A 12,157-nucleotide genomic window follows, 5' to 3' on the forward strand; every position below is an offset into this window, starting at 1 on the left:
AAGTGGGAGAATCCCCTTTCATCCTCTTAAGAGCTGTTTGGTTGGCTCCCTCTTTCTCCCGCCTGTGTCCTGAAATGCCAACTATTATAGTAACCTTTGGGGGTTAGATTAGCTCAATAAATAAACACTTACTGGACACTGGAGGTCAGAGATGGGTAAAATGTACCTTCAGCTACATTTCATCGGAGTCGTTTGCTAGCCTGATGTGATTATTCAGCACCTATACAAGTGCCAGGCCTTTGTATCCTATGAGGCCTGAGGGAAGCTCAAACTAATAAGACAACTTCCATGCCCTAGAAGAAAAATCCATGTTCTGGTGGAGAGGGGAAAAAAAATCACATCATAAAATTATAACACAGCATGTTAAATTCTGTACTGGAGTGCTTCGTAAGATACAGTGGATACAGAGGGGAGAGAGAGGGGCTCAGCCGTCTCCTCACTCCTTCCCGCCTCTGTCCTCTGTTTGTTTTAGGTCATAGGTGCCTCCGTTAGGGTCAGTGGGGAGCTTCTCCCCTGAGCTGGATCACAGTCTCCAAGTTCATTCGATAAGCGTTTATGAAATGCCCGCTGCGTTCCTTGCATAGGGAGAGGAATTACAGATGAGAAAGTTTCTAAGTCGGCAGGAGCACCGGCGAGAACTTAACCCTGAAAGAGGTGTGAGTGGGTGTCCCTCCCAGACAAGGAGAAATGAAGAGAGGAAGAATGGTGATCAGGGAATGAGGGAAGCTGGTATATTTGCTGACTCTGTAAACTAGGAGGCGGGGCAGCCCAGCGAAAGTAGCAGTAGATTTGGAAGTTCTCATTTGAAAGCTCAAGAGAACAGCCGGGGGGGGGGGGGGGGGGGGGGGAAGGTAATTAAGGGAGGTTTCAAATGGCAGGTCTGACCTCACCTGACAACACAGCAAGCAAGCACGGAGGAACGATGCCACAGGCTGGCAGTGGGGTTGAAGAACTGATCGTGTGTGTTTTTTTAACTGAAAATCCCTGGTAATAAGTTAAGTGCTAAAAATACCAATAAAAGAATTCATGTAGAATTAATATGGACTGTGTACAATATTTGACACTTTTTAAAAAGACCTCAGTACACACCTAGCACTCGCTTCAAACTGCAGAGTCCCTTGGCTTGAGATTTTTTTAAAAAATCAGCACTCTCAAAAGCAATCCAAGTTGATTTGGTTTTCCATATGGATTTTATACACACATGTATACTTAGAGCGAATACTATAAGAACATATGAGAGTGTGTAGATCTGCCTTATTTTCCTAGCAATTCACAAACATTTCTGCAGTCCTGGCTGGTTTGACCCTGGCCTCCTCTTCCCCTTCGCTGTCCCTCCCGCCGCATTCCCTGCGAGCCTTGATTCTGGGTCCCCCCCCCCCCCCCCCCCACTTTCCACAGTTAGCGCCGTTAATGCTGAATTAAGGAATAAACTATGTCCCCATTAAGTGCTCACTTTTTCCACCGGAGCCCAAATTATCTGACTGGGTGAGGGAAAGATCAGCTGTTTCAGGGGCAGTGATCAGAATTGCATTCTTTGTCTCAGCCTCCAGCGGCTCCCCACTGCCTTCACCAGCACACAAGCCCAACTCCTCAGCCTGATACATATTTGCAACCTGCCTCCCCTCTCCCGAACTTATTTCCTCCACTCTACCCATGAACCTCTCAGGCAAGGCTGCAGATCATCGCTGAAAGATGCTCACTGAGAGGCAGCTCAGTGATTTTCAAAGGTTCCTGGGTCCACCCTTAGCCCCATGTGACTGCCACGAGGTGTCCAGTTGCTAGGATGGGCCTGTGTGGCCTTGATTTCCCAGCCCCGGGCTCTGGCTGTCAGCACCATATCCCACGCACGGCACCCCACGCACCGCACTGTGCTGTCCCAGGAAGCTGCCTGCCCCAGAGCCCTTCCTGGTGAGCGTGATGTTTCCCTCAGTCTCACTAGGCCTTCTGGTCACAGGTAGTCAGGCCACAAATGAAGCGGTTGTCCCAAACCACAGAGCCTGCCTCCCTCCTTGAATTGTCCCACTGTTGTGTCCCACCCATCAGGCCACACGCTACTCTTCCCTGCCCAAGCCCTATCTGACTCCCCCAGTCCCTCTGTCTCCAGAGGCCTTGTCTCCACATCCTTCCTGCCACCTTAGCGCCTGTGTGGCTGGGGCCCCTGTATGCCTGGGTGAAAGGTGGTGCAGAGCAGTGCATGAATGACCTGGGGGGATAATGTTGTATGTGTCAGGGCTTTGTAAAGTGCTGGACAGATGTACGGTCCTGGTATTCCTGATCTTAGAACCTTCCAACCCTCCCCTGTTTCCTGATGCCCCGAGTCCGTGTTCTGCCCCTGGAGTCTTGTCTTTTCTCAGGGACCAGCCCAAGGCCCCGCTCCTGCTCACACACAGGGCACGAGGGCCCTTGCGAATTCCTAGAGCTCTCGCTGTTGGCTGACTCGCAGGAACATTGCAACCGACCCTGCACGGTGAGCCAGGCTCAGAAGACCTGGTTCTGCAGCTGAAATGTTGTGTGAAATTGACTCTCCGATGCCTGTCTGTGAAAGGAAGGGGCTGGGACCACACCTCTGAGTCTGTCTTTCAGTTCAGCAGTTTTTCGTTTTGTTTCGTTTTCAATCTAAATGACATGCTAGGTTCTGGTGCTGCTTCTTATCTAGATTTTACGTACACTGCTGTGACAACCTAGGGAGCACAGTGCTAGGACGGAAGAGGATTTGAAAAATCTGTTTCTAAACTGTTACCTGAATAAATACTATGTCCTCATAACAAACATTGTCTTTTTCTGCAGGTCAGGGCAGGGCAATTCAGTTAAAATCTAAATTGTAGATTAAGCTCAATATTGCAAAGATGTCAGTTCTTACCAAACTGACCTACAGATTTTACACAATCCCAATTAAAATATTAGTGAGCATTTTTCCTGTAGAAATTGATAAGCTAATCCTACAATACATACAGAAATGTAAAGGATATGGAATAGCCAAAACAACTTTTAAAAGGAGAAACCAAGTTGGAAAACTCAAATGATTGCTCAACCAGGCGTGGCTCAGTGGTTGAGTTTCCACCTATGAACCAGGAGGTCGCAGTTTGATTCCCAGTCAGGGCACATGCCCAGGTTTCGGGCTTGATCCCCAGTGTGGGGTGTGCCAGAGGTAGGCCAATCAATGATTCTCTCTCATCATTGATGTTTCTATCTCTCTCTCCCTCTCCCTTCCTCTCTGAAATCAATAAAACAATATATATTTAAAAAACTCAAATGATCTGATTTGAAGACTTATTAGAAAGCTACAGTTAATCAAGATAGTAATCAAGGTATTGCTGTCAAGATAGACAAGTAGATCCATGGAACCAAACAGAGCATCCAGAAATAGGTGCACTTATACAAAGTCAATTGGAGAAATGGTAATGGAACAACTGGCCTTAAATAAGCAAAAACTGAACTTTAATCCACACTTCACACCACACACTGACAACACAACAAAGCCTCAAAATGGACCAGAGACTTAAATGTAAATCTTAAACTATAAAACTTCTAGGAGAAAACATAGGAGAAAATCTTTGTGACCATTAGACAAAGATTTCTTAGGCACAACATCAAAAATATGACCCATACATTTTTTAAAACTGGATTTCATCAAAATTAAAATCTTTTGTTCTTCAAGAAGCACTACTAAGAGAATGAAAAGATAAGCAATATTTGCAAAACAAATATCTAATAAAGGACTTGTATCTAAGAAATAAAAAAAAACCCTCTCAAAACTCAGTAATCATATATATATATATATGTAATATGCTAATTGGTTCTAACTGTGTCCCAGTCACAACCAGTCAAAGGTGCTCGCACACAGGAATTGGTGGGTGGGGACAGGGGCGGGGACTTGTGCCACCAGGACATGAGGCTGGAGGCGCGTGTCAGGACAGGCCACAGCGGGCTCCCCTCCCTCCCCCCGCCGGGCAGAAGTTTGCACAAGCCCTCCACACCACCCAGCCCGGAGGGGGGCATCAGGGCGGAGGCGGGGCCTCGGCAGAGAGCTCTCAGCACTCCTGCTCCGGGGTCTGAAGGCATGGAGAGGAAGAGAAAGCACATAGGCAGTTAGGGGCTTTAGGCCAGGAGGGGAGTGCAGATAGGCAGTTAGGGGGATCAGGCCAGGAGCAGAGAGCAGATAAGCATTTAGGGGGATCAGGCCAGGAGGGGCAAGCAGTTAGGGCCATCAGGCCAGTAGGGGAGCAGTTAGGGGCATCAGGCCAGCAGGGGAGCAGTTAGGGGCATCAGGCAGGCAGGCAGGTGAGTGCTTAGGAGCCAGTGGTTCTGGATTGTGAGAGGGATCCCAGATTGGAGAGGGTGCAGGCCAGGCTGAGGAACACCCCCACCCCCATGCATGAATTTTGTGCACCAGGCCACTAGTAAGAAAATAATGAGCAAAGATTTGAACAGACACTTCACCAAAGAAGATATTTAGATGGCAAAGAAGCACACGAAAAGATGCTCAACCATTAGTCACTAGGAAAAAGCAAATTAAAACCCCAATGACAAACCACTACACATCTATTAGAAAGCTTAAAGTTAAAAAGACTAACAATACCAAGTGTTGGTGAGGATGGGGGGAGCAAGTGAAGCTCCCATACACTGCTGTGACAATATAAGGAAATCGTTTAGCAATTTCTTAGAAAGTTAAACATGCACCTCCCACATGGCCTAAGCATTTTACCTGAGAGAAATGAAAACACATGTTCACAAAAGATTAGTACTTGAATGTTCATAACAGCGTTATTCAAAATAGCCCCCAAGTGGAAACAGACCAAATGTTCATTAACAGGTAAATGGATAAAGAAATTGGGGTATATCCAAACAAGGGTATACTACACAGTAATGTACTATAGTTACACCAAAAAGCATGAGTGAATCTCAAAATAAGTATGCTGAGTGAAAGAAACCAGTCCCAAAAAGCACATGTTATATGATTCTCTTTATGGAATTCTAGAAAATTCAAACTAATCTATAGTGACAGAAAAATCAGTGATCACCTGAAAAGCAGTGGGAGGTGAGGGAGGGGCAGGAGAAAGGTAATAAAAAAGAAGCACGAGTTCGGCCAGTGGTGCTCAGTGGTTGAGCACCAACCTATGAACCAGGAGGTCACAGTTCGATTCCTGGTCAGGGCACATGCCTGGGTTGCAGGCTCAATCCCCAGTAGGGGGTATGCAGGAGGCAGCGATCAATGATTCTTTCTCATCTTTGATGTTTCTGTCTCCTTTCCTCTCTGAAATCAATAAAAAAAAATATTTTTAAAAAGCACGAGGAAACTTTGTGGGGTGATGTGTTCATTATCTTGATGGTGTTCCTGCTTTCAGAGGTTTATATATATGTCAACACTTATCAAACTGTATACTTTAAATATGTGCATTTATTATGTTAATGATACCTCAATAAAACTGTTTTTAAAAGAGTAGTTTAAGGTCTCTGTCCAGAAACTTTAATAAGATAAAATGCGTATTCCTAGACATTAACCCTCACTATGCTAATTCCCCAGATCTACGGTAGGACCCAGAAGGCTGCATTTGTAACAAGCCCTCCAAGTCATTCTAATGCAGGTTGTCCTTAAACCAACCTCTGTGGAACACTGGTCTTTGGGAGGAAGGGTTTCTGGAACAATTGTGTGACTAGAATGTTGTTTCTGGGGAAAACAGTAACTTTTTCTACTAGGGATGTTACAGCTTTCTATTTTATGCCTCTTGCACTCATACTCAATTACCATAAAATACACTTAGTATATATCCTATATAATAAAAGGCTAATATGCAAATTGTCCCCTCGACCAGGAGTTTGACCAGCAGGCAGGCTGGCCAACTGCCCATGTCCCCTCCCCCTGGCCAGGCTGGCCAGACCCTACCCATGCACAATTTCATGCACCGGGCCTCTAATATATATATATATATATATATATATATATATATATATATATATATATATTCAGTATAGTATAAATAGTTCAAAGGCAAATGTAAGTCATAGTTTCCCCCATCTTATACTTATATAATTTAAAATCAATTATGTATTCTTGTTACTATTTCCTGGCAGAGGCCTACAGTTTAAATCGAGAACTGTGTCACTTGGTTGTGACAGAAAACCGACGTGGTGGTTTTCCAGGCACACTTCTTAACGTATCTTTTCTACATGACGCACACTCACCCTCGCTTCCTCCTGACCACCTGACGATCAAAGCAGACACAGAAAGGATATGAAATGGTTGCATTCCTGCTAAATCTCCAGAGACAAAGCTTATCTTTTCATATTTATATAATTTTCCTTACCAAGTGGAGAACAACATTGCCAGTATAAATGATAGGAAACAGATTTTCCATATGAGATCCACAGTTCTTAACCCTAGCAACATTACCTAAAGGAAGTATTAAAACTCAATTGATGAAACTTGTGGATTGTTCTCCAAAATATCCCTGCTGTAATGAGGGTATATTGAGAAAAAAAAAAAAGTGACAGGGTGAAGCCCACTCAAAGATGACTTTTAATTATTAAAAGGACGACAGCAAGTGACATTGGTGAAAATGGTACAAGAAATATTATATTCTTCCAAAAACTCCACATGAAAGCATGGGAAAAAACTGGCAAAAGTAGCCAGAAACTGTATTTTCAGAACACTGGGAATTAAACAAAGGCTGACAACATTCCGGACAGCATTGATTTAAGAGAAATGGCTGCATTTCAGTGTGAACAGTGAGCTGTATGGTGTTTTAGTTGCCCTGTCCCATTCTGCCCCCGACTCTTGGTGACAGCCTTGGACACCAAGGACCTGTAATCGTTTTGAGCTTTAGCAATCATGATGAGATTTAGCAATCATGATGAGCTTTAGCAATCATGATGAGGTTTAGCAATCATGATGAGCTTTAGCAATGTGGCTGCCACAGGAGGGACAGCACAGGACAGGAGCTCCTTCAAAGCCTCATCTCAGAGAACTGTCCTCATTCCTTTGTCTGGGGTTTCCTTGCGATACCCTCATTGCAAATTTGTCTTTATTAGGTCCGATTCAAAGCTTGGCTAGTGTAAAAAGCCTTTCTCCGGGGGCATTTATAGAAAATGAGTGGAGGCAATTGTTTAACTTCCTCAGAAAGTTAACATAGAGTTACCATATGGCCCGGCATATATAACCCAGGGAATTGGTGACATAGGGTCACACAAAAACGTGTACACAAGTTTCCATAGCAGCATTATGCACAATATCCAAAAAGTAAAAACAACTCAACTATTCGTCAACAGGTGAATGGATAAACAAATATGGTATGTCCATACAATACACTACTATTATTCACCTGTGAAAAAAAAGTGAAGCACTTATTCATGCTACAACAGGGATGGACACTGAGAAAATTAGGCTGAATGAAACTGGACAGAAAGGGCCACATTTTATATGACTCCATTTATATAAAATGTCCGGAATAAAAATGTACATAGAGACAGAAGGTAAATCAGTGGTTGTCAGGGGCTGGGGGGAGGAGATGGGGAACGGGTGATAATGGTACATGGTTTTATTGGGGGGGGGGTGGAAATATTCTGGAATTTGTCACGCGGCGATGGTTGCACAACCTCATGAATAGACTAAATCCCAATGATTTGTACACTTTAAGAGAGTGAATTGTATATTAATTATATTTCAATTTTTTTAAAAAAGTAGTACAACTTCTGAAAGTCATATTGGCCATTTAAACTTCCATGAACAATTTCTGGGGTGGCTTTGGGCTATTGGATTGAGAAAGTTAATCTTGGCAATTATGTATAAGGGGGAACACAACTACAAGGGCCACACACACACACAACCACAAAAAACGCACTCCCTAAAGCAAGCCCTTTACCTTCCAGATACTCAAAAGTGTGGCTACAGTTATTTCCCTGGCAAACTATTTTCTTTAACAATATCTCCAATCTGCACACCCGCCACAAGGTCGGAAACAGTATAACTCTCCAGACTAAAGTCAGCAAGGGTAAGCCTACCTTTATTATTGTTTTGTTGTTCCATCAATAATTTACTTATTTCGGAAAACCAACAATCTCTGATTTCTTTGGAAGCTGCCTGCAATGACAGATAAGAAAACACTGTGAGTATCAGATCACCTGGAGGATGAATTGCACAGCACTTTCATTCTCCGGGGACCGAGTTAGAACAATGATGATAGAAAACACTTGTCAAGCCACGGGCACCCCTCTGGGGAAGACCCGAGCTTTACCTGCAGGATGTATTTCTCAAGTCCATTTCGGTTGACAAGTTCAAACTTTCTGTTGCTCCCCCTTTCAAGTTGGTGAATTGAAAGTGTCGTCCACTGTTATAAAGAAAGAAGAAAAAAATTTCCAAACCATCGTTTTCTGATTTCAAACTTGTCACTGTCAGCTACCCTAATCCTTTCTACCCCTGATGTCTCTCTTCTTCCATCTTCCTTCCAAGTGTTTTTGCTGTCTTCTCTTAATGGCTCCAAGGAGCGTAAAACACAATCTGGTACAGAGCCAACTGCCTCATCTGTTTCAGAGGATAACAGACTGTATCTTGTCTATCAGTAGAGCGGTAGCCGCAACCTTTAAGCAAAGATCATCTCTTCCGTAACACAGGCTCTCATCACCAAGTCTCTCACTCCTGTGCCCGGAGGAAATAGGTCCCTTCCCTCTACTTAGCACAAAATCCCCTCTACTCCGGCTCTGCCCTGTCTACTGACTGATTCCAAGCCCTGACTCTGGAGGCAGACGTGGGTGTGGATTCTGGCTTTGTGGTGTGGCATTTGGCAAGTGAGCCTCAGCTCTCTATGCTACAGTTTCCTGCCTGTGAAATCAGATCACTACGTCTCTGTCCATAGGGTGTGCGGGCCCCCAGCTGCGACAGGAGCCCTTTACCTGCACAGACTTCTGAAAGCTGTAATGAGGGGCCAGGCCCTGGTCACTGGGCTCCATCCGTATCTTGCAGAACACGATTCCCCTCTCAAATAGATAGAGCTGCCTCTGGCTGGGCTTAAACCGAATGAAACCCTTCATCTTGGAGCGCTCCTTGTGCACTGTCCAGACGCTGAACGCGCCGTGCCTCAGCAGCCTGCCCAGTTCTCGGATGTCCTCCTTCAAGGATCACAGACACACACACAAAGCGAAGCTGCTCAATGACTCGCCAGGGAAAGAACTCTGAGGGGTCTGTTTTCAAAGGAGAAATCATGCTTATTCTGAGGCCCACGACCCTAGAAATGCCACTCAGGCCAATCTGCCACTAAATCAAAACTGCAACCTTGTAAGCTTCACTGAGCACTCCATTACATCAGGAAATAGCTCAGCCGCGCAAGGCGATACACCTCCAGCACGTTGGATATACTGGAACTAAAGATACTGGGACTCTGAGGTGTTGTCTTGTAATTCATTTTAGCTAGCAGAATTCCATGTCCTCATCTTCGTTTCTGAGACATGACACTACTTAACGAGGGCAAGCAATTAACATGGGAATTATGCTCAGAAGAGACAGAATTTTTTGCTGCATCATGGATCTCGGATAATTCACGTGCTCCATCTGCTAGCTAACATCTGCTTCATGTCTATGAGAACCTGGGATCATGAGATTTGTTCTGAAAGGAGAAAGCTTAATACGACCTAATGCAGGGGTGGGGAACCTTTCTCTGCCAAGGGCCATTTGGATGTTTAGAACATCATTCCGCGGGCCATACAAAATTATCAACTTAAAAATTAGCCTGCTATCTTTGGTCAGACATTTAATTAACTCACCCCTAACGCCTTAGCAGGACCAGACCAAAAGATTTCCTAGGCCTTATATGGCCCGTGGGCTGGACTTTCCCCATCCCTGAAGACAGAAAATAACTGAGGAAATTAGGGCAGAAAAAAAAATTTTAAAGATGAAAAGGTTGTACATAAAACCCATGCAATAAAGCCATGTACACTTGCTGCAGACTCAGCTCTGACCTCCCAGCAGACTGCACAGAGGGAAGCACAGCGAGTTATGTGAATCATTATGTCCCAAGACATACCCAAACCAGTTGTTCAGGAAACGCACGGATTCCTGTTAATGAGACATGAGAGACATTTCTCCCACGAGTCCTCATACACACAGGGTCACTGAGTCAAATACTGAGCACCCCCTCAAACACATCCCAGAGTAGATGGATGAATGGATTTTAGGTAAAGCAGTTTCTAAGGACACATCTGGCGAAGGTGGAACATCACTTCATAGGCACAGCTGTAAAAGCAATTCTAAAAGAGGCCAGGACAATGGGGGTGTGAACAAGCCCAGGTGTACTCTCTCCAATGACCTGTAGAGGGCAGGTCCATCTTAGTAAGGTGTCTGCCAAGGCCATGGCCAAAGAAGCAGCCGTGGACAGCGATGTTTCTGTCCTTATTCACCTCTGCACTTTCCTCCTCACCCCTCCTGCAGCCACAGCCGTTTGCATGTTGGGAGGCAACTGATCAAAGGATGTGGGGCCAGGGAGGTGCCAGCCCCTGACCACAGGGGCCTCGTGTGAAAAAGATGCCAAACAGCCAACCTGATCCTTGTCTCAGCTGAAGAGACGTGAGCAGGAGGCAGTGAGCAGCAGGGGTTGCAGCTGTGAGATGCTCTATCAGAGGGCAGGTGGTGGAATGAATGATAAGGAAGATGAGTCACCGGAAACTATGAGGAAGGGGAAAAGACATAGACCCAGTCACTGCCTGGTGAGCGGAGAGGCAGGGCACATAGGTGAGAACCTCAACTCCCTTCCAGGCCAAGGCCCCAGAACTGATGGGGAGCCTGGAGTTGCCCAGTTCCCACCTCTGGGAGCTCGGCGCTGCCACTGTCCTGACCCTACCTGAGGTTCTGCGGCCAACTTTTCCAGTAAGCCCATCATCACTGGAAGTCACTGGGGCCGATTGCTGGGTGTGTGTCTAGCTGAAACGGACGAGCTGCATATCCTCCAGGTCGTCTTGCATAAGCTTTGTCAGAGCCATGCCCCTGATAGGATTAAACAGTCAGGATGCATGTCTGTGTGGAGGCCGCCACTGCCAAGGGGAAGCAGGCAAGGAGATTCCTCAGAGCCGGACCAAGGATGACCCGGGCCATCTTTTCAACCATGTATATCCTTTCTTTCCAATCAGACTGTAGTTGGTCCCAAAGCCAGAGACCACGTGCACAACCTCTTACAGATATTTGTCCCTTAGAAAGTATTTATTCATTTATTGGCATTTAGTGAGGGCGGGGGCGGGGGCGGGGGTGGGGGGCGGGGCATGAAGCTGAGTGCTCAGCACTACGACGAGGGAATTAATGCAGTGAATAGCATCTCCTCCAAAACTCATGTCCACCTGGGACCTCAGAACGTGACTGTATTGAAAACAGAATCTCAGATGTAATTAGTTCAAATTTGGTCATACTGGATTAGGGCGGACCCTAACCTAAAGTCTGGTGTCCTTATGAGAAGAAGAAACAGAGACACAGAGCCGCACACATATAGAAGAAGACAGTCGTGAAGACAGGGACAGGACTTGGAGTGATGTAGCTGAAAGCCAAGGAATGCCATGCGTTGCCAGAAACAGGAGCAAGGAGGAAGAGCCCTCCGAGAGAACCTTGATTTTGAATTTCTAACTTTCAGCACCGTGAGAAAATAAATGTCTGTGGTTTTAAGCCACGCCCTATGTGGTGTGTAATCTTGGCAGCTCCAGGAAATGAATATACCCCCAACCAGTTTTTTCCACCAGTGACGTCATGGTGTGGCCCTCACTTTGGTGTGTTGAAGAATCTAATGGATGTGAACTCAGAGATAGGCTAGGGGGTACACCCCACACAAATGAGCAAGTGAAAAGTCCTCCTCCGTATGGGAAATGATGGCAAAAATAAACTAGCAAACGCTACCATTTTCATGTGTGGACATTTTGTGGGCCAGAGCTCTGACAGAAGAATTTCACATGTGACCACGCGGGCCAAAGGAAGAATCTGGCTGAGAGAGCACCTAGGGAAGCTAGCCTCCAGGAAGACGGGGGTGCCTAGGTGTTCACTCTTGGCTGTGGCAGAGCTACATGCTTCTTACACGAAGAAGCAGAAAACATCTGGATAAGTGAATCCGCACAAAGCCTGGTCCAGAAATGAAAAGCAGAAGCTGTGGGACGGAGAAGCCGAGATTACAATCGCCAGAAGCAAAGGGGTTCC

The 12,157-nt window shown here is 45.6% G+C and overlaps 1 protein-coding gene across 1 annotated transcript in view; it reads right to left on the bottom strand.

Annotated features, from left to right (window-relative positions):
* MCF2L2 (MCF.2 cell line derived transforming sequence-like 2) overlaps positions 1 to 12,157 on the bottom strand; it is a gene marked incomplete at its 5' end in the record, with an annotated part of 193,282 nt that overhangs the window by 19,769 nt on the left and 161,356 nt on the right. The window contains 3 exons of the mRNA XM_079763591.1: positions 7,999 to 8,077; positions 8,232 to 8,324; positions 8,887 to 9,102. Of these exons, the coding sequence (XP_079619717.1) occupies positions 7,999 to 8,077; positions 8,232 to 8,324; positions 8,887 to 9,102 (388 nt within the window). The remainder of the gene's footprint in view (positions 1 to 7,998; positions 8,078 to 8,231; positions 8,325 to 8,886; positions 9,103 to 12,157) is intronic.

The sequence above is a fragment of the Cnephaeus nilssonii genome (genome assembly GCF_951640355.1).
Source record: "Cnephaeus nilssonii genome assembly, chromosome: 3".
Taxonomy (NCBI): domain Eukaryota; kingdom Metazoa; phylum Chordata; class Mammalia; order Chiroptera; family Vespertilionidae; genus Cnephaeus; species Cnephaeus nilssonii.